Consider the following 24089-nt stretch of genomic DNA (forward strand, 5'->3'; position numbering starts at 1 on the left):
AAATTTTAAACAACAAGTAATTTCGTTATAAATTAATGGTTTTTATAAAAAATGCAAATTTAATTAGTTTTTCAAAGAAAACTCAATGGTAAAATGAAAAAAAAATGATAATTTTTTATAAACCAATAATATATAACAAAATTACTTGTTAAATAGTTTTTGTCTTTGAATTAATTTATTTTTGGAAATAATTATATTTTTTGATTGTATATTTATAATAAAAATATACTTCGTTATATAGTTTAGATAATGAATAAAAAATGCCGCGGACACGAAAAAAATAGAAAGGACACCATATACACATAAAGGACGCCCTTTATAGCGGGAGGACATCCCTAAACCACAAAGGACGTCCTTCGGCCTATATTCCCGTCCTTCGTCCCCATGTCCGTCCTTTCTCTTAATAATATATTAATAATATTATATATTATTCCATCTTCAATAAAGAAAAATTTTTCTTAGGTATTATCATTATCACATGATATTTATTTAGAATAAGATATGAATAAACTATATTGTAATAGTAAATAACTAAAAAAGGATAAATCAATTAGAACTTCAAGAGGTGAGGGAATTGACCGACTCTGACGGAGAATGGGGACTTCATGTATTCCTTGAGGTACTGAGTCTTCTTAATTTCTGGGATGAGAGTCTCGTCGACTTGTTTTTGTTTGTTCAAGAGGATTTCCTTCTTGCTTTCGAAGTCCTTTTTGATCTCTTCTTGTGGGAGGACCTTTCTGAAGTGGTCTCTCTTCTTAGGAGTATTCTTCTTGAAGAACATGAAATCGATTCCTTCAGTGTTGACCTTAGAGACGTCGACTTTTTGAGACGTAGCGATGACATAGCGTTGATTGATTTGAAGTAATGGGACACCAGAGAGCTTGAATGGGCCAGTGACAATCAAAGATCCCGATTTAATGCATTGCTTCAAATAAACAACTTTCTTTCCGGCATATTTCCCAGCTACAATTATGCAAATAACACCAGGAACAATACTCTTTCTCAAATGCTCAAGATTGGCTGCGGGTTTGTCAAGGGGGGTTTGCTTGGGGCCCTTCTTTGTTCTTAACTTTCTCTTTTGTTCTACGATCATATCATCAGTCGGATAGTACTCCGGCATCTTCGTGCCATTCGACTTCGTTGGGACAAACCACTTCGGCGCTGACATCCTTCCTCAGGGTTCTTTTTTAAGTTTCACTATTTACTAGTTTGTATTTAACTCTTTTTACTATATCGCTAGGTGCTTTCTATTTTACTAGTCGTTTTACTATTTGTACTCAATAAACATATACTAGAATGATACTATCTGATGTACTATACCAAATATGGTTTATTATTAATAAATATACTATAATTATACTATTTGAAAACTCGAAAACCAATTACTAGGGTTTGATGGCAGACAAGTTAGAGAAAGTCACGCTTGATGAAGAAATGACAAAAACTGTCGCAAACATGTTGCGAAGCACAAAGGGGTTAATGGATATGGCTTCTGTGGGGAACTTTATCAAGATGAATATTTCATTTGACGGTGTTGATTATCTAGTGCAAGTCTTAGGCACTGAAAATTTTGTTGTGTATCGTAAAAGTAATTAATTTAGTTTTTTTATTAATAACAGATGGTTGTTTTAGATAGTACATTTGTACTATTAATAACGAAATATGAAACAGTAAATTAAACACATTGAATTGAAAAAGCGAAACGGGGTTTTAAAGTATCATGACATCAGCGTCTGTAGTGAAATGAGTTCGATGGATTTTCTGCTTGTTCACCTTTTCATTTTCATCATCAAGTACTACCTCTATAATTTCGTCGCTTTTGCGCTGCGCTCGTTCTGGCGTTTTAATCCTGAAGACCTCACTTCTCTTCTTGATGTTTTTTTGACTTTTATCACTTTTCTTCTCGGAGATTGAGATGCTAGACGAAACGCCAAGAGTTCTTTTTGACTGTGAGAAAATACTTCTTCCCGTAAAAAGAGGGGAAAGTCCTTTAAATTTGCTCTCTTTAATGGGGACTGTGACAAAAGCCGGTGTTTTGGGCAACTGCGGCGAAGCCGCAGGTGCTGATGGGCTTTCGACGACTTCACTATTTTTCTTTGACTTTTCAATAACATTTTTGAGAATTTCTTTTTGTGTTATATCGATTGGCAAGCTTTCAATCTCGTCGTGGGTCATTGAGCAAATGATTTCTTTGTCGAAATAGCCATAACTTAAAAGGAAATTGGCCAGAGGTTCATCATTCACAAATTCGTTGACGAGTTCAAAGGGTCCTTTAAACATTGCGGGCTTTTCGAAGGTCAGAAACTCCTTTTCCATTGTTTTTACGTCGACCATTTCCATTCGAATGATCTGAATGATATTTCTCATGACTTCATCTGTCTCGGCTTCGAACAGATTGAGTTCCTTTGTCTCAAAAAAGACTTCTTGACACCTTTCAAACTTCTTCGCGACTTTCTTAGCCTTTCCGCGAAGCGTGATGGAGCTACTTGACATGACGCAACTCCGGAACTTCGAGACTTTGTATTTACTTGTCTTGAGCTCGGAAGGGTTTAACAGTATAACGCCCGATAATTCCAATTTCTGGCGCCGACAGATGTCGACCAATTCAATTGCGGGGAAACAGCCTTCTACGTTACCAATCAAGTATATCGATGACGACGGATATTGAGTTAATACGTACTGATAGACATCCAACATCACACATAGTAAATTTCCTTTTGTGTACTCCGACGAACTGTAAAACCCGCAATACTCAAAACATAATGTTGGGACTCCACAGATGTCCGAGACGATTTGAGCTGTTTCAAGCGCTTGTTCGAGGGTTTCTGTTAACGTGTGACAGTAAATGATAATCGAATCGTTGATCACAGTGCCATGCGGTGTTACCACCATGAATGGTGTATTGAAATAACCCAATCGTGTGACGTTTGCGGGAAGTGGTTGGTATTTGTGGGTGGACGAAAGCACTTCAGCTATCGAAGCAAACATTTGTCATTTCCAAGTTTGTCGTAAACGAGAACATTAGAAAATATGTTCTTATTTGTTTGGTGCGTTCATTAATGGGCTTTTTGTTGTGTCTTTTCGGGAATCCAAGGGGAAAGTGTGTTGTGTTTGCCGCACTGTAAATAATGAGTGGAATATAACAGCAATTTGCGAGTAACATGTGGGAGTTTTCGGAGGTGCATTCTTAATTCTGTCGTTTGAAATGGTTTTTAACAATGGTGGTGGGATATTTATAACACTTCAAATACCCCCTAATCAATGGGAAAACTCCTCAATTTGCATTTTCAAACCCATTTCTGGATGGAAAAAATAAGAACAAGAGTTGTTTTGTGGTCATAAAGAGTAACAAACAGGCACCAAATCGGGATTCGATAAAAACAAAGAATTAATATCCAATTTAAAAACAGCTTATTTTATTATTAATTTATAATTTAATTACTAATAAACTCTGGTACGGATGTGATTAGTTGTTTTGAGATTCTACTTGATGTTTTGGTTGGTTGTTTTTAATTATTCATCCCGATAGTACAGACTTAATTATACTAATACCGTTTTTCATTAAAAAAGATCCAAAAATCATTCAGAGACATATGTGTTTTGTTATGAAAAAATAATAATTAAATAAATTAAGTTATAGCATTTTTTTCTTTAATATTTCGGGTTTTATTTCTTTTAATAAATGAAATTTAACATATTGAAGTCGGCAAATCAGAAAAATAATGATGAAGTTACTAAAATCTTTATAGTAACTTATAATAACAAAGAACCAAAAAGTGTTAATTATTTGTTTATTTGGTACTATTTCTATTTTAAGATCAATAAAAATTGTTTCTATTTTTTAACTTTTTTTACAATTCTTATGGAAAAATTAATAAAAAATGAATAACATTTTTTGATTTGTTGTTATTTTAATGAATAATAAAAACTACAAAATATAATTTATTTATTATTTCATGTAAACTAGATTATTTTACTAAAATTTATTAATAACTCGCGTTTCTTTTTGTAATAAATAATATTATAACATAACTATAAACATTTACTATTCAATTCATTCAGGTTGTTTTTTAAAGAGGCGTCGAGTCACTACTCGACTTGCTACTCTTCTCCTCTTTAATTGTAATATCAGTTTTGTTGGCAACTTCTTCATTGGAGTTTTCGGTTCTATGCAAGGTGATTGTACCATTTCTTTTAGACTGTCTCGACGCATTGACTCTACTTGCGATATGATACACCTATCAAGTTAGTTCAATCAAAGTAAGTAATGTACAACAAACTATTTGAATGATCACAAGACAAAACAAAACCACAGCGATTGCAAGATAAATCGTAGAAAATACACCAAACGACTCAGAGAGCAAAGCAGCAAAAAGCGGAAGTAAAGCATTAGACAAAGCAGCAACGCCTTCATTAAAACCCACAAACAAACTTTTTGACTTGTCATTTGCTTTGAGACTGTAGTAGGTGGACGTTTGATAAGAGAACCCTGTCGCAATGCCAGCGAAAAACGATGCGACAAAAATGACATATGGATTAAACACCAGTACAAGTACAGTAAGGTACATCATGAAGATCGTCATTGCTGCCAAAATGAGCGATCTGTGGTACGTCCATTTATCAGTGATACTCATTGCGATAAAAGTCAACGTTTGAGAAAAGTATAAAATAAAAAAGTTCCAAGCGACAAAATTGTCTTCTGGATCTCCTCCAATTGGAATGCCAATCGACTTTGCGTCTGCGACTTTGATGTATTGGTTAGTGAGTATAGATGATGAACCAAACACCCCAAGTTGCATGATATACCCCAGAAATATGTATGTCTTGTTTTTTAGCTGTTCTTCAGTCCATTTCACTTTTCCAGTCATTTTAGTTTCAGATTTTAAGGGTTTTTCTATTTTTGGAATACCCAATTCTTTAGCCATTTCGTTGGGTATTACAACATCATTATTTTCAATTTTTATATCAACACCGTTGCTATCTTTCTCCTTGTTATTCACGTTCTCCTCATCTTTGAGTTCTTCTTCCATTTGTTGTTTCTTTTGTTTCTCTTCAATGAGTTTGTCTTTCAACCACTTTACATGCGTATACGGGTAGACAAGAAAAATAAGTGCGTTTATTCCAATGGAAATGTACAACGAAGTGCTTGCCCCCAAGGCTGCTTTTAACGAACCACCCACAACATATCCAATTGACTTACCAAACGACCACGAGACTGCAAAAAGCCCACTGTTTCTTGCTTCCTTTCCAGGTTTAGATTCCTTCCCAACAGTACCAACCGCGGCTGGCCAAAAGAGGAATGCAGAGAATGCCCAGAACGCACAAGAAATGTAAATAGCAGCTTTGTTCGTTGGCCAAATTGCAACAATTGCTTCGCCTATTGTTAGAAGAACCAACGAAATTCTGACCACTATAAATGGACTTATTAGGTCTGATATTTTCCCACCAAAAGGAGCAAGTGCAGCAAAGATGACAAAGCAAATCGTTTGCAAAAGCGCTAGCTCGATAGCAGATGCACCTTGTTCATTAAACAACAAAGGTACCACAATCCAAAAGAGAAATCCCGATGTATTATATAGCAAACCGGATAATAGGTGTCTTGGATAGTTGTCCAACAGTCTGAGAGGGTATTTCAAGACATTTTCCATTGTCTGATAGAGATTTGAAGATGACCTTATTATTTCGCACTGTTCCACTCTCTTCTATGCTTTACATATAGAAAATTGTTGTTTCTGTTTATTATATTAATCCTTTTAATACAATACCATTGAAGCATTTTTTATCATTTGGTAACAATTACTAATTATATAGTTATAATTCCTTTGGGATATTTTAAAGTGGTATTAGAATATCTATCTTTGTCGAGCTGTAGGTTATTTCCCTAAAAAGAATATCTAACTTATTTGTTATTAATTTATAGTATATGATAATAAAGATTTAGCTTTCTATTTATTCCTTTCAAAAACAAGAAACAAAACAAATTAGATGTTTCTTTTTCAAACAAGTTTTGCAACAAAACACCACATCAGCAATTAATGAAAAATATAGTTAAAATAATAATAATTAACTATTACTGTTTACCATATAATTTTTTAATATGGTTATTTTTATAATAATTTAAATTAGTAATATGATGAAAATGTGAGAAGTCGAAAAAAACCGTTTTGTTTTTTTTCTTCACCGAAAAATAACACAAAATAGTTATTGTTATAAAAATGTTATTATAAAAAAACAAAATACATCTTGAAATAGTTTGAGGTTTTTATTACAAGTTCAGTTTGCATTAAACAATTAAAGAAAAAAATGTTAAGAAAAACATCCAAAATAATTAATATAAATAACTATATTATACTATACTAAATATAAGAGTGATTATAAAACTATCAAACCAGAAAAACTTATTAACACAAAAAGTTTGTTGTTTAGTAAGAAGGAACAATTGAAATTACACACAGTGTTTGAGGGCGTTGTAAGCCAAGTTTTAACAGCTGTTCTTGGTAACTTTATAGAAGGTCTGAGTGCGGACCAATTGAAGTTAGGGATTATAGGTGGAGTGATTGAACTACACAATCTCGAAATCAAGAAGTCTGCACTTGATTTCTTAAATCTCCCCGTCTCAGTGAGTCGGGGAGTTTTAGGGAATTTGACGGTGTTGATCCCATGGTCTGATTTGCTGAACAAACCAATTCAAGTACTTTTGAGTGATATTGCTGGTCTTGTTGAGCCACAAAAAGTCTTTGTTGTTTGTTACTCACGATACTAATACAATAATAAAAATAAATCATAAATATAATAACATGAAGTATGATGAGAACAAAGCTAAAGAAGACCTTGCGAACAAAAAGAAAGTCACACTTACCGAATACGAAATTCAAAAAGCGTTTGAAGAGACAAAAAATGCGGGTGACGGGATTGTGACGCAATTAATAGGGAAGATCATCGAAAATATCAAAATTTCTATAGAAAATGTCCACTTTCAATTTTTACGTCCAAACACCGAAAAAAGTGCATTGACCATTGGTGTTTGTATTGAGTCAATCGACGTTTCTACTATTAAAAACCCAAGTATACCAAACACTCCCGTGTTTAAGATGAAAGCTATTAAAATCAATCATTTCAGTGTATATATCTGCCCAAACTTACTTATTCAAAACTACTCCGAGTATAACACTAAACAGTTTTTAACATACATGAGAAGCTTAATACCATCGCCTTATTCAGATAAAGGATATAAAAACAATTTATTAATTTCGCCAACAACTATAGAGTTAGTTGCGGCTATTAATATTTCTAAAGGATTTAATATTAATTTTTCTAAAGTAGTTGGGCAAGTTAATATTTCTGATATTCTTGTGACAATTGATAAATCACAATATGTAGGTGTCATTTCTTTATTAGACATGTTTTTTGAATACGGCATGTCTACAAAATATCTGAAGTATCGTCCACAAAACGTACCTGTCAAAACGAATCCAAAACTGTGGTGGAAGTATATTTATAATGTCAAATTGGATGAAATTAAAGAAAAAAACAAACCAAAATGGAATGGAAATGATAATGAGGAATATATGGCGTTATACAAAAAGACGCTCGGCTATTCGTTTTTGCCAACTTTAACGAAAAAGGAAGTCACTCTTATGGACGAGTTCGAATCAAAAATGGAAACTGAAGAAATATTACACAACAGAGAGCGCGCCCGTCGGGAAATTGAAGCATTTCTCATTGAAAATCCACAACTTCGGAAGAAGAAGAGTTTTGTTGAAAAAGTGAAAGAGTTTTGTTTGGGGTTCTTTGTCAAACAAGAAAGTCTTGATATGAAGACTTTGACAGCAATCGGAGATTTTAAAGTCGATCCCGAAGCATTACATGGAGAACCCGCCGATTATAAGAAAATGAAATTTGGCGTCTGTTTGAACAAAATACAACTAGTGTTGACAAACGAGAATAAAGTGATTTATAACTCAACAATTAGTGATGTAACCGCCAAAATGATTTTACGGCCTCAGGGTTTCATTTTAACCGCCGAAATTTCGGATATGATGATAACTGAAAATTCCGTGGAAAAGGCGTGGAATTATATTATTAGAAAAATAACAAATGAGCCACTTGTTACGGCACAAGTAGACATGAAACCACTTGATAATAAAGTTGATTTAAGAATAGGTGCAGAAGTTCAACAAATTGATATAACGCTTTTTAAACAATTTGTGATAAATATGGCACTTTTCTTCCAAATACCAAACACCGCATCTTTGGAAAAAGCAAAACAATTTACCGCAGACAAATTCCAAGATGTTTGGAACACCGTCCAAGAAAAGATGGGCACACAAGGGTTGAAAACTAAAGAAGAGCCAAAACGAAATGTAACAGAAATCAATGCGACAGTTCTTGCGCCAAAAATTGCCGTTTTACTCGATGAAACAAAAGAAGAAACTGAAAGCATTTTAGTGAATTTGGGTTCAGTAAAGGTCTCTACAGCGACAGAAAGCGATTACGACATTTTTAATATTAATGTAACTGACGTTTCTATCGCAACACAAATTGTCAACGCAAATTATATATTGCCAAAGGCTGCAGACAATTTCATTGTAGATCCAATTTCGTTTGAAACCATTTTTGGTATGGGAGTGAAAAAACAAAGTAATTTGCCGCAGATGAAGTTGAGTGTTTTGTTTGAAAAAATTGGTGTTGAATTCAGTGTGAAACGATATGACTTTTTGGTGCAATTTCTTCCAAAATGGGGGAGTGGATGGGAGAAGTTAAGTTCCGACCATCGCAATATCGAAAAGGTTGAAGACAAAGAGATGAATGAATACCTCAAAGTACTTGAGAAGAGTAAAGAAGAGGATTTTAAAAAGATGAAGTCACAAATTGAACAAATAGCTGTGATGAAAATAGAAGTTGGTATTAAAGTGATTGAACTTTCGCTCAAGAAAAAAGAGGATGAAATGAACGACATTATTCGAATGGAAATTTCTAACATTCAACTTGGAATTTTCCAAAAGACCTTTGAAATGAAAGTTGAAGCGTTGGTACAAAAAATTAAAATCTTTGACTGTATTTGCAAAAATGAAAACTTTTTTATCGCAACAACAAATTATTATGACGAAGAAACGTTCTTTGAGGCTTTTGTCGAAATGATTCAAAAGGAATCACCAAATTTCAAAAATTGCGAAATGTTCGTTTTGGCAAACATTCGGGACTTCCATTTGGCTCTTCGTCCCGAAACTTTGGGAGAACTTGCACTCTTTGCGATGAGTCTTGTGCCTCCAAAACAAAGCGCCAAAAGTTCAACATCTGGCGAAATTTTGAAAAGCCCAAATGAAAATGACGAACAACTGAGGAACAGTACCGAAGAAATTACTCAAGTCCTTCAAAATTACAAAAATGGTAAAAAGTTACATGAAAAAGCTAAAAATTTGTTAGAGAAATTGAAACGAGAAGATCCACCAGAATTACTTAAGAAAATGAAAATAGAAGTGAATATGAGAAAGATTGGACTTGTGATATTGAATGAAACAAATGAAGTCCTTAAACTTGAAGTCCAAGAGATCAAAGCATCTATTGCGATGTATGAGTGGGGGATGTCAGTTAGAAGTTCAGTGCAAAGATTATTAGTTGTCAATATGGTGACTCAAGACGAGAATAACAAGAATGTATTAGACACAGTGAACAACGAACAATTGCTTTGCGCCAAAATCAAAATCAACAATCTAACAAAGCAATTGAGTGTTGGTGCAATTGTAACACAAATTACAACAAACGTCGACATGAATTTAATTAAAGAACTTTTGAAGACGGTGAAGAATGAAAAATTCATGAAATCAATTCGACACTCACAAGACTACATTTCAGAAGGCATTGAAGATGATAATCAAATGACAACAAATGAATGTGTTAAACCACGTGGAATAATTTGTTTGTCAGATAAAAGTGAATTTGAGTTACTCCCATCAACAATGAAAATCACATGTGAAATTGCTGGCCCCAAAATTAAATTGCCAATAAATATGGATGCTGTTGACTTCCTCCAAATCAATATGGGAAATTTGAAAATCGCGAATCGTTCACAAAAAAGTGATCCAATTGTGTTCGATAAAGTTATTTACACTCCAATTGTTGAAACGATGAAAGTAAGTGTCGACTCAATTCAAGTTGAAACATCTATTGATACAAACAAAACATACATCGTCAAGGACATTGTCATTAACGCACAAATGGAAACATTCAAGTGGCCAGAATGCTTCACTGAGGAGATGAAAGAAAATGGATTTTTGAAGCTTAAAGTGAATATCGATAACATTGAAACGTACATCTGCCCTCTTCAAATTCAAAAACTCCTTGAATTCTCAAATTTTGCACAAGACTCGTTAACCGGAGATATTACAGAAGTTGAGGAAATGTCTTCAAATAAGAACATGAAAGACGTTGAAAAGAAAGTAACACTGAAATCTGATATTTCAACAGAGAAAAAGTACACAACAAACACAAAACAAACTGATGGGACTATCGAATGGCCGCCAGTGGCAAAGCGCAAACCAAAACTCATTGTGGATGCTGCAATACGAAATGTGTGTTTGACACTCAACAAAACAAATGGAGTAGTTGAGAACGATAAATTAATGGCACTCAATTTAATTGGACTTAAGAGTCAAATCGACATGACATATGACGAATTCATTCAAGTTGGTCTTGTCGTTCACTCTCTTGAAATTAATGATGTCAGAACAATTGAAAACAAAACAATTGCATTGCGAAAATGCGTTGGGTGCTTTGGGACAGAGGACTTGTTAACTACTCAAGTCATGTTGTGTCTTCCACTCAAGTATTACTCTGTTGACCAATGCACAATCGAACAACCAACTCTCTGCGTGCTTCCAGATTTCATTGGTGACGTTCTTTTCATTGTTAATGAAATTACTAATTTGCTACCAAAAACGCCTGTTAAGTCGGACGCCACACAAATGGATAAAACGTGTAATACAATTGACAACAAAGTGGCCGTGAGTGACGATATCATTTTTAACACTAATAACATTTTAAGAAAAGTCGTTTTTGACGATCGGATGTCGACCAAAATGACTAAACAATCGTCTGGCTTCTTAAACTTCTTGAAAGTTGGGAAGAAAGACTCGAGCGAAACTGATAAATTGGAGGATTTAACGATGCTTGAGTTATTGCGTCTGACATATACTCAAACACAATCAAGTGAAGTAACAAAACAAATCAATTTTGAAGGTAAGTTGAAGACTTTGACATTAAAAAGTGTTGATTCTGAGAGTTTGATAAGAACAATTGTAACAAAGTACGCTGTTCCAGAATCGACTGCTGTTGACTTCTTGTCCACTGCATATAAATATAATATTTTAGTCAGATCAAACAAAGCAGACGACGATCAGTTTGAGAGAAACAAAACGTACTTGTTCAATCCAGTTATTGCAGAGTATTTCTCTGTGTTGAACAACCAAAAAGTTCCAGTCGAAACACAAGTCATTATGGATCAAAATGTGTCGCAACGAGTGCAAAATGTATTCGCCAATGTCAACATAAACCAAGCTACTTTGATTGTCGTCAGTAATGAATTCGACCTGAAAGGGGAGTACATTTTGGCACGAACATCATTGCAGGCTTCAGTCAAAATGGCACAAGAGAATATGTACTTGAGCTCGTTTTTAAAAATCCACAATACGGACGTTCATAGAGGTATTCTCGAGAATTTGGTCAATCGTAACATCAAAAAAGAACTTATTTGCGACTCACTCGAAATCACTGCACTCGCAAAGGTGTGGCAAGAAAACGAAAAAATGTCGATCATGGCAAATCTGAATGGAACAAAAGACCTCAAAGTCTTTTTGAGTTTTAACGACATAAACACAATCAACACTGTATTGGACCACATCGTAAAGGGTCTTGACAAGAACAAGCCAGTTGAAAATCAACCCAAACAAGAGGAACAACAAGTTGACAATAAAAATGAAAGTTTGAAACCTCTCGATGATGTAAAGACTGATCTGAAAGATGACAAAAACTTTGCAGAACCAGAGCCAAAGAACGAGACAGTCATTTCTGCGAATTTAAGTTTCAACCCAATTGAAGTGTACTTGGTCAACGATTTGAATGGGCGAACACTCCCATTACTCAAAGTGGAAGTGAAAAATACAGAGGCTGAATTTTACATGGAAAATATGGTCATTACCACCAAATTTGGAACAAATGTTTGTGTTAAGTTTTTCAATGACTACCAAATGCAATTCGAGCCGTTTATCTCCGATTTTGGCGTTCGTGGTGAAGTGGAAGTGTACCAGATTGGTATTTCACAAAATGTTATTGGAAGTGTCAAAGTCGATAAAATCACTGTCAATATTTGCCACGCAACAATTCTTTCTGCACTCAACACAGTTGCTTCTTTAAACAACAAAACAAAGAGTGATAAATCCGAAGTGTACTTGACGTACTTGAATGAGACCGGAGAAAAAATTTTGATTGAAAACAACGACGAGTTTGCTTCCCTTGAAAACGACAAAGAGCTTCCTCTTGTTTTTGACTTTGAACATGAGTGTCAAGGTATTTCCACTGGTAGAAATTTGATAACAAAAGCGTTCCAAAAAGTCGTGAAAATCGACAATCAGAGTATATCCGTCGATGCCATCGTTTCGAAAAATCCAAAGCTCTTCTTAATAGAGAACAAAACCACCCAAACAAAGTTCAACCCGTTGATCAGCGAGGTCGTGACAAGTGAAGACGGAAGAAAGAAACTCTATTTACATAGTGATGTTATGATTGAAAACAAAACTGACTTCGCTTTGGAATTTGTTGTTAAAAACACGCAAAACTCAACGTCTTTCATCTCGGAAAAACAGACAACAAAAAGTCTTCCATTGTGTTTAAGCCGCGGTGAGATTTTCTTGAAAACCCAAAATAAAGATGGCGACTTCACTTCGATTGGGCTGATCGAGAAGTTTTTCACTGTCCAATCCACAACCAAGTTTTATTTGGGAAAGGAGAAAGAGACGAAACGAGTTGTTGTCTCGATTCATTCAAAGAAGGTTTTCGACGACCCTCGAAGTCAAATGATAGTCATTAAAATTACCCCAACGTTTACTTTACTAAACTCGACTCCTTATGATATGACCATCAATGTGTCGGGTGGTACCACCATTTTGAATTCCTTAAATACCGCCAATTTCTATGTCAGCAAATCTGAAGTTGTCAACTTCTCAATTTCGACGTATCAAAATCTCGAGATTGACAAAACAAGTGAGGTGATTGGAACGATTGAACTCAAAAGCGCACAAAGAGCCGTGGAAGTAAAGGATTCAAAAGGAAGACGAGGATTTGTTTATGCAGACTATTTTACGTCGTTTTCTCACACTGAGATCGTTCTGTATGCCGCTTTCTATGTAATGAACTACTCAACACACTCACTGTTCTTTGCAACACCGGGAACAATGTCGAATAAAGAATTGCCAGGACAAAATGAGAAAGGGTTGCCACCAAAAGGAATTCCGTTCTTGATTTTGGGACAGGAAGAAAACCCAGCAGATACAAAACTGATGTTCCACACCGAATTTTCCGACTTTGGAAAAAGTGGTGACGCACTTCCAACGAGTGAAGTCGGGTTTAAAAAGGTTGTGGACTGTCCAAGAAGAATCCCCAATAATATAGACTGTATAAGATACGAAGTTGCGATGAATGGAAGAAACTACACAAGAACAAGACAAATCAAAATTTATGACAATTACATTGCTGCAAATTCAACCAAATTTGATATTAAAATTTGTGCAGGCGGTGTTGAAAACTTTGTGAAGTGTAAGCCCGAAAATTACAACGAGAAAGACTTTGAAAAGATGTGCTGCAAGTCGCTTCTTGTTGGGGGTGATGACCGCAATTTCCAAATTGGCATCAACGGAGAAAAGTCAATCGAATTTCCGATGAACGAAGTTGGTGAATATCCGTTGGCCATGAAGTGTGGCAAATTTGACGTTTCGGTGAAAGAATTCAAACACTTGACGTACATTTGTTTGTATGAACGAAGTGAATCAAGTCCACCATACAGGATCATTAACAACAGTAAATTGGATGTAACTGCGAGCCAGGATGGACAAAATACTGAAATCAAAGCACAACAAAAAATCGGGTTTTACCTTCCAAACCCACGCAAGGAACCCGTCATCAAATTGAAAATTGGAACAAAAGAAGAGAAAATTGATTTTAACAAAATCGACAAGAGGTATAAGAGCATCGAAGGAATTGGCATTAAGGTGATTGTGTTGGAAGGGACACGAACATTGTTGATAGACCAGGATGTTCGAAGCAACGACGAGAGGTCTACAAAACAAACAAACGTGAGAATGAATTTGTTGGTTGAGGGTGTTGAAGTCAACCTGTCAAACGAATGGCCAGACGATTTGTTATCGGTGACATTGGAAAATATCGAAGCAGATGTCTCCATCGCTGGAAAGCAACTGAAAGCGATTTTGAACGTCGATGACTTCCAAATCGATAACATGGCTCTTGACACGCCGTACCCAGTTTTGTTATGCAAACACAAAGAGGAAAAAAGTGAAAAGAAGCAAGTCCTCCATGTTACTCTCATCAAACGAGACGTTGGCGATATACAAACATTGCAGTTCGAGTACTTTACTGCACTGTTGCAACAACTGGACATAATGGTCGACGGTACTGCTCTGTTTGGAATTTTGAACTACGTTTCGAGCCTGCCATTCAACAAAGTATTACCGGAAAAGAAGGGCGATTACAACCCATACCTCCCAGAAATCCCACCAAAAACACCACCAGTGTACTTGTTTTTCAAAGATTTCCAACTCCAGCCAATGAAATTTGTTTTAACTTTTAAACTCGGGTCGGCAAGTTTGGAACTGTTGCCTTACAACGCAATGACCGCACTCATTCACACATTTGGCTCGATGCTTGGCAATTTGGACCACTCGCCAATCTCAATCAACAACTTCTTTGTTGCCAACTGCTACGAAAAAGTCGACCGTTTTGTTTCGATGATTGTGAACCACGTCACCATGCAGGTTGTTAAAGATTTGTATCTCTTACTTGGTTCTGCCGATTTCCTTGGAAACCCAGTTGGGTTGGTCTCAAATGTTGGTAGTGGAGTGAAGGCGTTTTTCTATGAACCAATTCAAGGATTGACAGTCTCTCCAGGCGAGTTTGCTTGTGGCGTTGGCAGAGGATCAAAGAAGCTTTTAACCTCAACAGGGAGTGGTGTGCTCAACAGTGCGAGTAAGATTGGAAACACTTTGGCTACTGGTGTGGCTGGACTTACAATGGATGAAGAGTACATTCAGGAACGTCAAAGAAAAATGAACAAGAAAGACAAAGGGCTTGTTGGAGGATTGACAAGTGGTTTGTCAAGTTTCGGAAATGGCCTTGTCGGAGGGGTGAAAGGTGTGTTTGTTGATCCGCTCAAAGGTGCCAAAGATGGTGGAATAAGTGGGTTTGGAAAAGGCATTGGAAAGGGTGTTGTTGGTCTTGTTACAAAGCCAATTACTGGAGCTGTCGACTTAGTATCATCCACCGCGGCTGGGGCAGCAGAAAGCATCAACGGAGATGAGAAAGAAAAGAGAAAGAGAGATCCAAGAATTTACTGTAATGAAAAGGGGATGAGAAATTACACATGTGACATACAAAAAGATAAGTTGGTGAGCGGTGATACGCCAGAAGATTGCATTAAACAGATTTGCAAGAACAGCAAAGAAGGTATTGAAGAAACAGATGAGATTGATGATGGAGATATTTTGGTATTGACAAATCAAAGAATTTTTGTGTTGGACACTCAACATTTACACTTCAAAGACGGAGTTGATCTGAGCGAGATCAAAACAGTATCGAGTGGGATGGACGGTATTGATGTTATATTAAAGAGTGGTGAAATAATGAAAATTAAATACAACAAGCCAATCAAGGCAGCAACTTTGCAAAACAGAATTAAAAAGCATATTCCTACTGCGGACGCATCAGTTTCAACACCCAAAGAAGAAGCGAAACCAAAAGAAAGTCCAAGAGAAAACAGTAAATCAAGAGACTTTTTAAAGATGTTTGGAAAAACGTCTAGTGCCAAAAGTGATGAAAAAAAGAAAGAAGAGGAACAACACAAATTGACAGAAAGTAAAAGCGCGCAAGCATTTGGAACAAAACAGAAAACTCCAAGATCAAATGAAAGTGATAAATTGAAGGTAGAAATTACAGCCTCACAAAGCTCAGAATCATTGGCGGCGTCATGCGCTACTTCACATGAAACAAATAAAAGTTCTTCATCAGATTCAGAGTCATCAAACAATTCTGCAACCCTTGTGACATTTGAGGAGAATAGTACAGAAGGAATTAAGTCGGAAAAGATAGAGAAAAAGCACCACGGTTTGATGTCGAAACTCAAAGAAAAGAATGAAAAAAGGAAGTCACAAAAAGTGGAAGAGAAAAAAGTGAAGGAAGAAGCCAAGAAAGAGAAAAAGGAAGATGCCCAAAGCGAGGACAAAGAAAAGAAAAAGAGATTTGGTCTATTTTAAATTACTTTAATTTACAAAACAAATTATTTTAAAAACGAATTTCTTGTCTAGAAAAATAATTTCTATTTTTCCATTTTTAATGGTTCTTTCTTTTTCTTTGAAGGTTTAAAAACCATTTTCGGAGTTGTGTTGATGATAATTTGAGTTGGGGGAGTCATATCACTATGTTTAATTTTTATATTAATAATCTTCTCTTTGTGTTCTTTGTCGTCACTCACTGGTTTATCTTCCTTTACAACTTTTTTTAATAAACAATTATTTGAATTTGGTTTTATTATGTTATCAATAATAAAGTTTGTGTTTCCTTTGAGTTGAGAAGATAATCTTTCTTGATATCCAACAGCCAATTCCAATCTTTTTAACTTTCTACCAAAAGTAATTTCAGGACATAATTGTTCAAGTGCTTTCAAATGTTGGAATGTATTTGAAGAAATCACAGAGTCAACCAAATCTATTAATACATTGTCTTTATGTGTTGCTATTAAAAATTTGATTCTTAATTCAAATTCTTTCAAATTGATATGTAAAATATCTTGAGAAATAAAACTCATTTTACTCTTGAAAAGTTCCAACTCTTTTTAATTGATATTAAACGCATCATAAATTGGTTCATAAACGTTTTTATATTCACCAACACCAGAGAGATATATAAGAGCATCTGTTTTGGTTTGAATTTTTAATAAATAAAGTAAATAACTTGTTGTTTGTTTATCAAGGAATCCAACCTTATAATTAAGCAACCCCAACTTAGAACTTATATCAGGATCAATAGACATTAACTCTTTTTAATGTTTGTTTTATGAAGTTATTTTAAACTGAAAATAATTAATCTGTAGTGAAAGCATTTTTATTATCTTTGTTATTTTTCAATTATTTTGGTAATTGTTGATTTTTTCGAAAAAAAATAATGATTTTTTCTTTGTTTTTTTTACCCACCCCCGAATATTTTTTACTCAACGAAAATTATTTGTTTGAAAAAAATAATTATTTTTCAAGTAAAATTGAACCACCCCCGAAAGTGTGTAAAAATATCTGGTAAAATATAGCATTATTTGGCAAATTGTTTCGATAAAACAAAAACGTAATTCTATCTATTTAACTCATAAATACAAATGAATCGAACTCCAACTGTTTATGAGAAACAAATTTTCATGAAAAAAATATCCATGTGCAAAGCTTACAAAGAAGGCATTTCCAGAAGAAAATTGACTAAAATTTTTAAAATGTCTTTGACTGATGTCATTAAGTTGTGTGATGAAGTCGACAAAAATCCATATTATCAACCTTTAATCGTTAAAAAGGGAAGACCAAACAAAGTCACACAAAATCACATCGAGTTAATTCACCAAGAAACTCTCAAACATCCAAGGATAAGCAGTTTTAAGCTATCACAAATGTCTTCTCTTTCAAAGACAACCATCAACAACTATCGACACAGTCTTGGGTTTTTTTGGGCTTCTCCAATTAAAAAAACAGAATTGAATAAAGTTCAGATTAAGAAGAGACTTAGTTTTTGTAAAAAACAAACACAAAAGAAAAATATTAAAAAATGGACTAACTGTGTGCTTATTTCTGATGAAAGCATTTTTCAATGCATTCTGATGGCACCTTTTTATGGAGAAAGAGGGGTATGCATAACAAAGAAGTGTTCCAGGAGACACCTAAATATGATAAAAAGGTAATGGTTTGGGCTGCTATAGCCAAAGATTTCAAAAGTAGTTTGATATTTTGTCCAAAACGATTGAACCGAACATCTTACCTTGAAATGATAATGTCTTCTGGGGTGTTTGAAAGTGCACAAGAAAAATGGGGTAAAACACACTTTGTTTTTCAACAAGACGGAGCACCGTGCCACACAGCACTATCAGTCAAAGAAGCATTGAAAAAGAATGGAATTAATCTGCTGAAAGGGTGGCCACCAAATTCACCGGATTTAAGTCCGATTGAACATTTGTGGTCAATCATGGAAAACAAACTACGCGAAAATGTTCAAAATTACAACACAATTGAAAAACTTAAAGTTGCTCTTGTCACTTCATGGAACTCGATTGATATTGAAGTTATTAACAACTTAATTGATAGTATCCCAAACAGGTTCCAATTGTGCAAAGAAGCGAAAGGGGGATTTATTGGAGATAAATTATGATCCATCCACAAGTTAGTCCTTTTAAAATCGGGCTTTCTTCCATATCATTCCAAAATGTCCCGTTTTATAGGTAAAAAACACGAATTTAATTAAATTTTTAAAATGTATCGGTTAATATTTATAATATAAAACTATAAAAATATGCAATAAAATGGGAAATTAATCAAATGTTTTTTTGTTTATTTTTTAAAACACCGATTGACTACACATTAATTGGTTTCAGTTTATATGTCAAGATATCAATTTTTTAGTATCAAATAATTTTTGCATCTTTTTTCTCTTCCCAAAATTGTCAAAGAAACGTTCGTTATCTCTCAAACTTGTTTTCTATAGGTCATTTTTGCCATTCTTTTAAAAATTTCTAACTATTTTTAATATAGATCACACATACGTCATTTTAAATGCATTTTTGGAACAAACTTGTGTTATTTTTATTCACGTTTCTTTAATTACAATAATGAAGTAAAAAATACGTTATTAATAAATTAATAATTAATTACTATTATCATTTTATTTAAATTGATTATAAAAAATAATATTATAAAATTATTAGTTTTATAACATACAATTAGTAAATTACTCATCAATTTAACGTTTATTTTATTGAAAACAAATTAGCGAGTAAAATAATCAAAAGTTAATTATTTTAATAAATAATTAAATAGTTAAAAACGATATTACCATCGAAAAAAAAAGCAATCTCGAAAAGAGATGACTGATGAGTTACGTGGGTATTTAGAGAAAAATGGGATGTACCCGACACCAGAAGAAAAGAAAGAACGAGAGAAGGCGATCTCCTATTTAAATGAAGTAGTTGAGAAATGGGGGAAGAAGATCTACATATCGAAGACGGGGACTTCTGAAAACACTGATGTTTGTGCTGCGAAGATCTTTACATATGGGTCATATCGGTTAGATGTCTATGGCAACAATGCCGATATCGACGCGTGTGTCGTCACAAACTCCACAATAGAGCGAGAAGATTTTTTCAATGACTTATATGAAGATTTAAAGAATAACCCTGATGTTCGCGAGATCCGTCAAATCAAGTCCGTCAGAGCACCTATTCTTACTATGACTTATATGAAAATAGATATCGATTTGAACTTTGCGAGAACAGCACATACCACCTTACCTAAAGAGATGGATATCCTCTCCGAAAGGATATTAGACGAAATGGATGAGCTTTCTACAAGAGCTATTAATGGACGAAGAAACACTGATATGATCAATAACTTTGTCCCGCCGCACTCCGTCGAAGCGTTTAAAGTGATAGTCCGTGCGATCAAGATGTGGAGTAAGAAGAGAGGGATCTACGGCTACGTGTACTCCTATTTAAATGGCATTTCCATCGAAATCTTAGTCGCACAAGTCATCAGTGAAAACTACCAACTTGACAACGTCAGACTATTAGAAAAGTTCTTCCACGCATACGCGACATGGGACTGGGCGAGAAATCCAGTGATGCTTGGAGTCAGTGATGACCGTCCCGAGAGAAAGAAAGAAGAAATGGTACAAGTCATCACCCCTGCTGCGCCGCGTGAGAATTCGATGTATAACATGACTCGGTCATCATTAGAATTATTAAAGCGTGAGATGTTGCGAGGGGAGAGGATAGTGAAAGGGTATAAGAGTGAGGGGGGGAATGATTGGAACCTTTTATTTAAGAAGAGACATTGTTTCTGTGGGTATTATATCTTTGTCGAGTTTAGTGTCCGTGGGAGTCTGGAGTCTCTTGAGAACAAAATTGGGATGTTTGAATCGAAAATAGTGAGGTTTGTGAGAAGTTTAGAAGAGATGGAAGAGGTGATAGAAGTGAATGTGATACCGGAAGGGTATTTAGAGGTGGAGAATGCCGTCGATTATTATTACGTTGGGATGAATGTGAAAAAGGATCTTCTTGTTGATGTCTCGGCACCTTTAAATGCGTTTCTGGAAGATGTGAATAAAGGAAAGGAATTTGTTGTTGACGCTTTAATAAAGAAACGGTCGGAAATTAGTGTGAAATGTACACACAAAGCTTTAAGCAAAACAGAGCGAGTCGAATTACAGAAAGTCGTCGAAGAACGGAAGGTGAAGCTACAAGAGATGTCGAAAGAACAGATTGACATCATTACTAAGGATAAAGAAGAAGTTGTTGGCGATGGTAAAAAAGTGTAACTGAAACATTGCCACGGAGATTCTATTGATTGCGTTTTCTTGTTCATTTATAAAGTAATACCAAATTAGAGTAATCAATCAACATATCAAATTACTGTTTCACTACAGCTTCTTTTGTTATAGTCGCTTTCGACTTTTTCTCAGTTCGTTCAAGCGACGGTTTCACTATTTTCTCATATTGCTCAAAAAAAGTGCATTGTATGGTATCCAGTTGCTTTAATGGATCTGCAGGTAATTCTTCGAGTAAATGCTCTCTTCCTTCCCAAACATCTTTTGTTTCAGTTTCCATCAAATGGATATGTGTATTTGTAGTTTCCTTTCAAATTAGATATTTATTAGAAAAATATAGTATAATGCTTTATTTCTTTATCAATAAAAAATAACTATTTTCAATGATATATTTAATTAATATTTTAAAATTTGTTATCACCAGTTTAGCAAAAAATAGTTTGAAGTTATTATTAGTATTAATTATTTTAATAAATAAACCATATTTTTAGTGATATATTCAGATGATACATTTACTATAATTGTATAATTCAAATAATAATAATATAATAATAATATAATAATAATATAATAATAATATAATAATAATATAATAATAATATAATAATAATATAATAATAATATAATAATAATATAATAATAATATAATAATAACTATAATTTAGAATGTCTCATTAAACTATATTAAGTACAGTTCTGAACTGAATTTGTTTCAAAACAAACTAATTCATGTTTGATATACGTGTCTACCAGAAGAATTTTTACTGCAAACATATGCCTCAACTCACAAAGCAACAACAAACGCCGATTGCTTTTATGTCGTTCCACTTAATTCATTCCTTATTCTGCGCACAAGCTTCTGAAATGCTTGACGAAATAGCACCGCCACCGACTCGTCTGACATACGAGTCAGTTCTTACGCAGGTTGAAGCTTTAAAATGTGATTTACAGTTAGAGAAAGAGAAAGCTCTTTGGGGAGTGACGCATCCATCTGAGGTATCGAGTCTTTTACTTTCCTTGCGGTGGAAACTTTTCTTAAAGTGTCTTCCTACCGATGGTACCCAGTGGACTACTGAGATTCGGAAACACCGAAAAGCGTATGAAGACCTTTGCATCGAACGGTCTTCTGATTTAGTCGAACTTTTCGAGCAAAATCCGTTAGACTCGTATTCGAGTGATGCGAATTTGATAGGACCGGACCAAGATGAGTTTGTAGGGAATGATGCGATCAAAGCGCGAGTGAGTTGGGACATCAAAAAAGATATCAAACGGACGAAATTAGAGAAGCGGATTCAAACGTGTGAGAATCGGCAGATGTTACACAAGATCCTTTTCTTATATGCGATGAAACATCCCGAAATCAATTACACCCAAGGGTTTAATGAGTTGATAGCGGTCTTATTTAATGTGATGATGAACGATTATATGAAAGTGAATACCTTATTAGAGAAACAAAGTAATTCGCCGACTAACTCGTTCTTAAGAGAGTTGTTTTCACAGCAAAATTTGGAGCATGACGTGTACATATTATTTGAGAAGTTGATGGAGGGGATACGTGTGTGGTACGAGACGAATGAAAATGAGTCGAAACACATTCTTGAGCGATGCGATGATATTGTGAAGTACTTAAGTATTAAAGATCCACATATCTACCAAATCTTTTGCGAATTGGAAGTCGAACCACAACTCTTCTTGTTACGGTGGGTACGTATTCTCTTCTGCCAAGTCTTTAATACTACAGACTTGTATTACATCTGGGACGTCCTCTTCGCACATGATAATTTGTTGGAACTATTGAACCATTTGTGCGTTGTCGTGATGTCATTACCACGAGAAACAGTGTGTTCCGGAGATGGGTTAAATGTCTTTAATATCTTCTTTAACTACCCACGGAAATTCCCTATTTACTTCATCGTGCACTGCGCTCTCAATTCATACACAGAAAAGAATAGACCTCTTTTCAAGGAATTGTATCCACTCCCTTTACGTAAAGAAAAAAATAAAAGAAGAACACCAAATCCTTCTACAGGTGAGTTACAAAAAGAACTTTCCTTTGATACAAGAAATTCGTTGGATACAGATGGGATGTATACCCAATTGGTTTTCATTGAAGACAACTTGGAAAATGTACTTGAAAGTTTACCGTTTGTTTCTAGTTATTAATATTATTACATTAGTAGAGAATATTTTATTATATTATTTAGTATATATTAATTAAGTACTAACTATTTAGACAATCAAAGGAAAGAGATAAAATAGTCGAAACATTAAAGGAAATTATTAAATTGAAAATCGACGTGAAATCGGCACAAACATTTCCTCAACGAAAAAATTTTTAAACGTGTGGTGAGTAAAGTGAAATATAATCTCTTTTCGATTGTTATGTCTCTTTCATGTTAACTAAACATTATATAAAGTAAACTATTTATTTTAATGATAATGAGTACTTTCAAAAAAAACTTCGTAATTTCATTTATGTGAATTGAAAAAATGTATTAATAATAAACTACAATTAATTATTGTATTTTGGTACATTAAAATATATTAATGAAATTTATAACTATTTTTTATTGTAATACTTTATTTCGACTGAAAAATGAAAAAACCCAAATTGTTGTAATAAACAGTAATAATTTGGTGTAAATTTTATTAAATTTAATTATTTTGTCGTTTTTAAAGAAAAGTGTTCAAGAATAGTAATTTGTATATTTTTTTGTTTTATCAGTAAAAAACGGGATACTCTATTGAAAAGATTTCTTAACTTATTTTTTATATTATTTTTAGAACAAAATTTTGGGATACATATTTAATATCTGCAAAACCATTTTTATTGTTCTTTTTTATTAATTTTTATTGAAAAAATGAACAAAAAAATAAAAAGAAGTTGTTTTTGCCACAGAAAAACCAACGAAATTTTATAAAATTGACTTTAAAAAACACTTCATAATTGATTTTTAGAACAAATTTTAAAATTATAGTTTAAATAACCATATTTATTATCAATGATAAATAATAATTATCAAATAAACTATATCAAAATTAAAATTATACCATTGATAAAAAAATTAAAGTGAATTATATAAAAAATAAAAAAAATTAGACTCCAACTATTTATGATTTTTTTAACAATAATTTAGTGTTTTTTTTAATCTATTTGGAATAATTCATTAATTAAACATTTTTCAAAGATAATTAAAGCCATCATGCTCTTTTTTTTTATCAACGAAATTTTAAATTTA

At 34.0% G+C, this 24089-nt stretch overlaps 6 protein-coding genes across 6 annotated transcripts; 3 read left to right on the top strand and 3 right to left on the bottom strand.

The window, feature by feature from the left end:
• Positions 1–550: 550 nt before the first annotated feature.
• Positions 551–1168, bottom strand: EIN_096660 (60S ribosomal protein L6-B, putative; the record flags this gene model as incomplete). Its single annotated transcript, XM_004254122.1, has 1 exon — positions 551–1168. The coding sequence occupies one exon, from the start codon at positions 1166–1168 to the stop codon at positions 551–553; it is 618 nt and encodes a 205-aa protein (XP_004254170.1).
• A 542-nt stretch (positions 1169–1710) lies between these two features.
• On the bottom strand, positions 1711–2988 carry EIN_096670 (hypothetical protein; the record flags this gene model as incomplete). The annotated part of the gene is made up of 1 exon (XM_004254123.1): positions 1711–2988. One exon carries the CDS (start codon positions 2986–2988, stop codon positions 1711–1713), a length of 1278 nt encoding a protein of 425 aa, XP_004254171.1.
• A 1082-nt stretch (positions 2989–4070) lies between these two features.
• Positions 4071–5648, bottom strand: EIN_096680 (hypothetical protein; the record flags this gene model as incomplete). Its single annotated transcript, XM_004254124.1, has 2 exons — positions 4071–4238; positions 4281–5648. The coding sequence occupies 2 exons, from the start codon at positions 5646–5648 to the stop codon at positions 4071–4073; spliced, it is 1536 nt and encodes a 511-aa protein (XP_004254172.1).
• A 387-nt stretch (positions 5649–6035) lies between these two features.
• Positions 6036–16535, top strand: EIN_096690 (vacuolar protein sorting-associated protein, putative; the record flags this gene model as incomplete). The annotated part of the gene is made up of 3 exons (XM_004254125.1): positions 6036–6100; positions 6370–6742; positions 6804–16535. 3 exons carry the CDS (start codon positions 6036–6038, stop codon positions 16533–16535), a joined length of 10170 nt encoding a protein of 3389 aa, XP_004254173.1.
• A 2857-nt stretch (positions 16536–19392) lies between these two features.
• EIN_096700 (polyA polymerase, putative) lies at positions 19393–20841 on the top strand (the record flags this gene model as incomplete). The annotated part of the gene is made up of 1 exon (XM_004254126.1): positions 19393–20841. One exon carries the CDS (start codon positions 19393–19395, stop codon positions 20839–20841), a length of 1449 nt encoding a protein of 482 aa, XP_004254174.1.
• A 738-nt stretch (positions 20842–21579) lies between these two features.
• On the top strand, positions 21580–23013 carry EIN_096710 (hypothetical protein; the record flags this gene model as incomplete). Its single annotated transcript, XM_004254127.1, has 1 exon — positions 21580–23013. The coding sequence occupies one exon, from the start codon at positions 21580–21582 to the stop codon at positions 23011–23013; it is 1434 nt and encodes a 477-aa protein (XP_004254175.1).
• Positions 23014–24089: the final 1076 nt, after the last annotated feature.

Source organism: Entamoeba invadens, assembly GCF_000330505.1.
Source record: "Entamoeba invadens IP1 unplaced genomic scaffold scaff_1105074725199, whole genome shotgun sequence".
Lineage (NCBI taxonomy): Eukaryota > Evosea > Mastigamoebida > Endamoebidae > Entamoeba > Entamoeba invadens.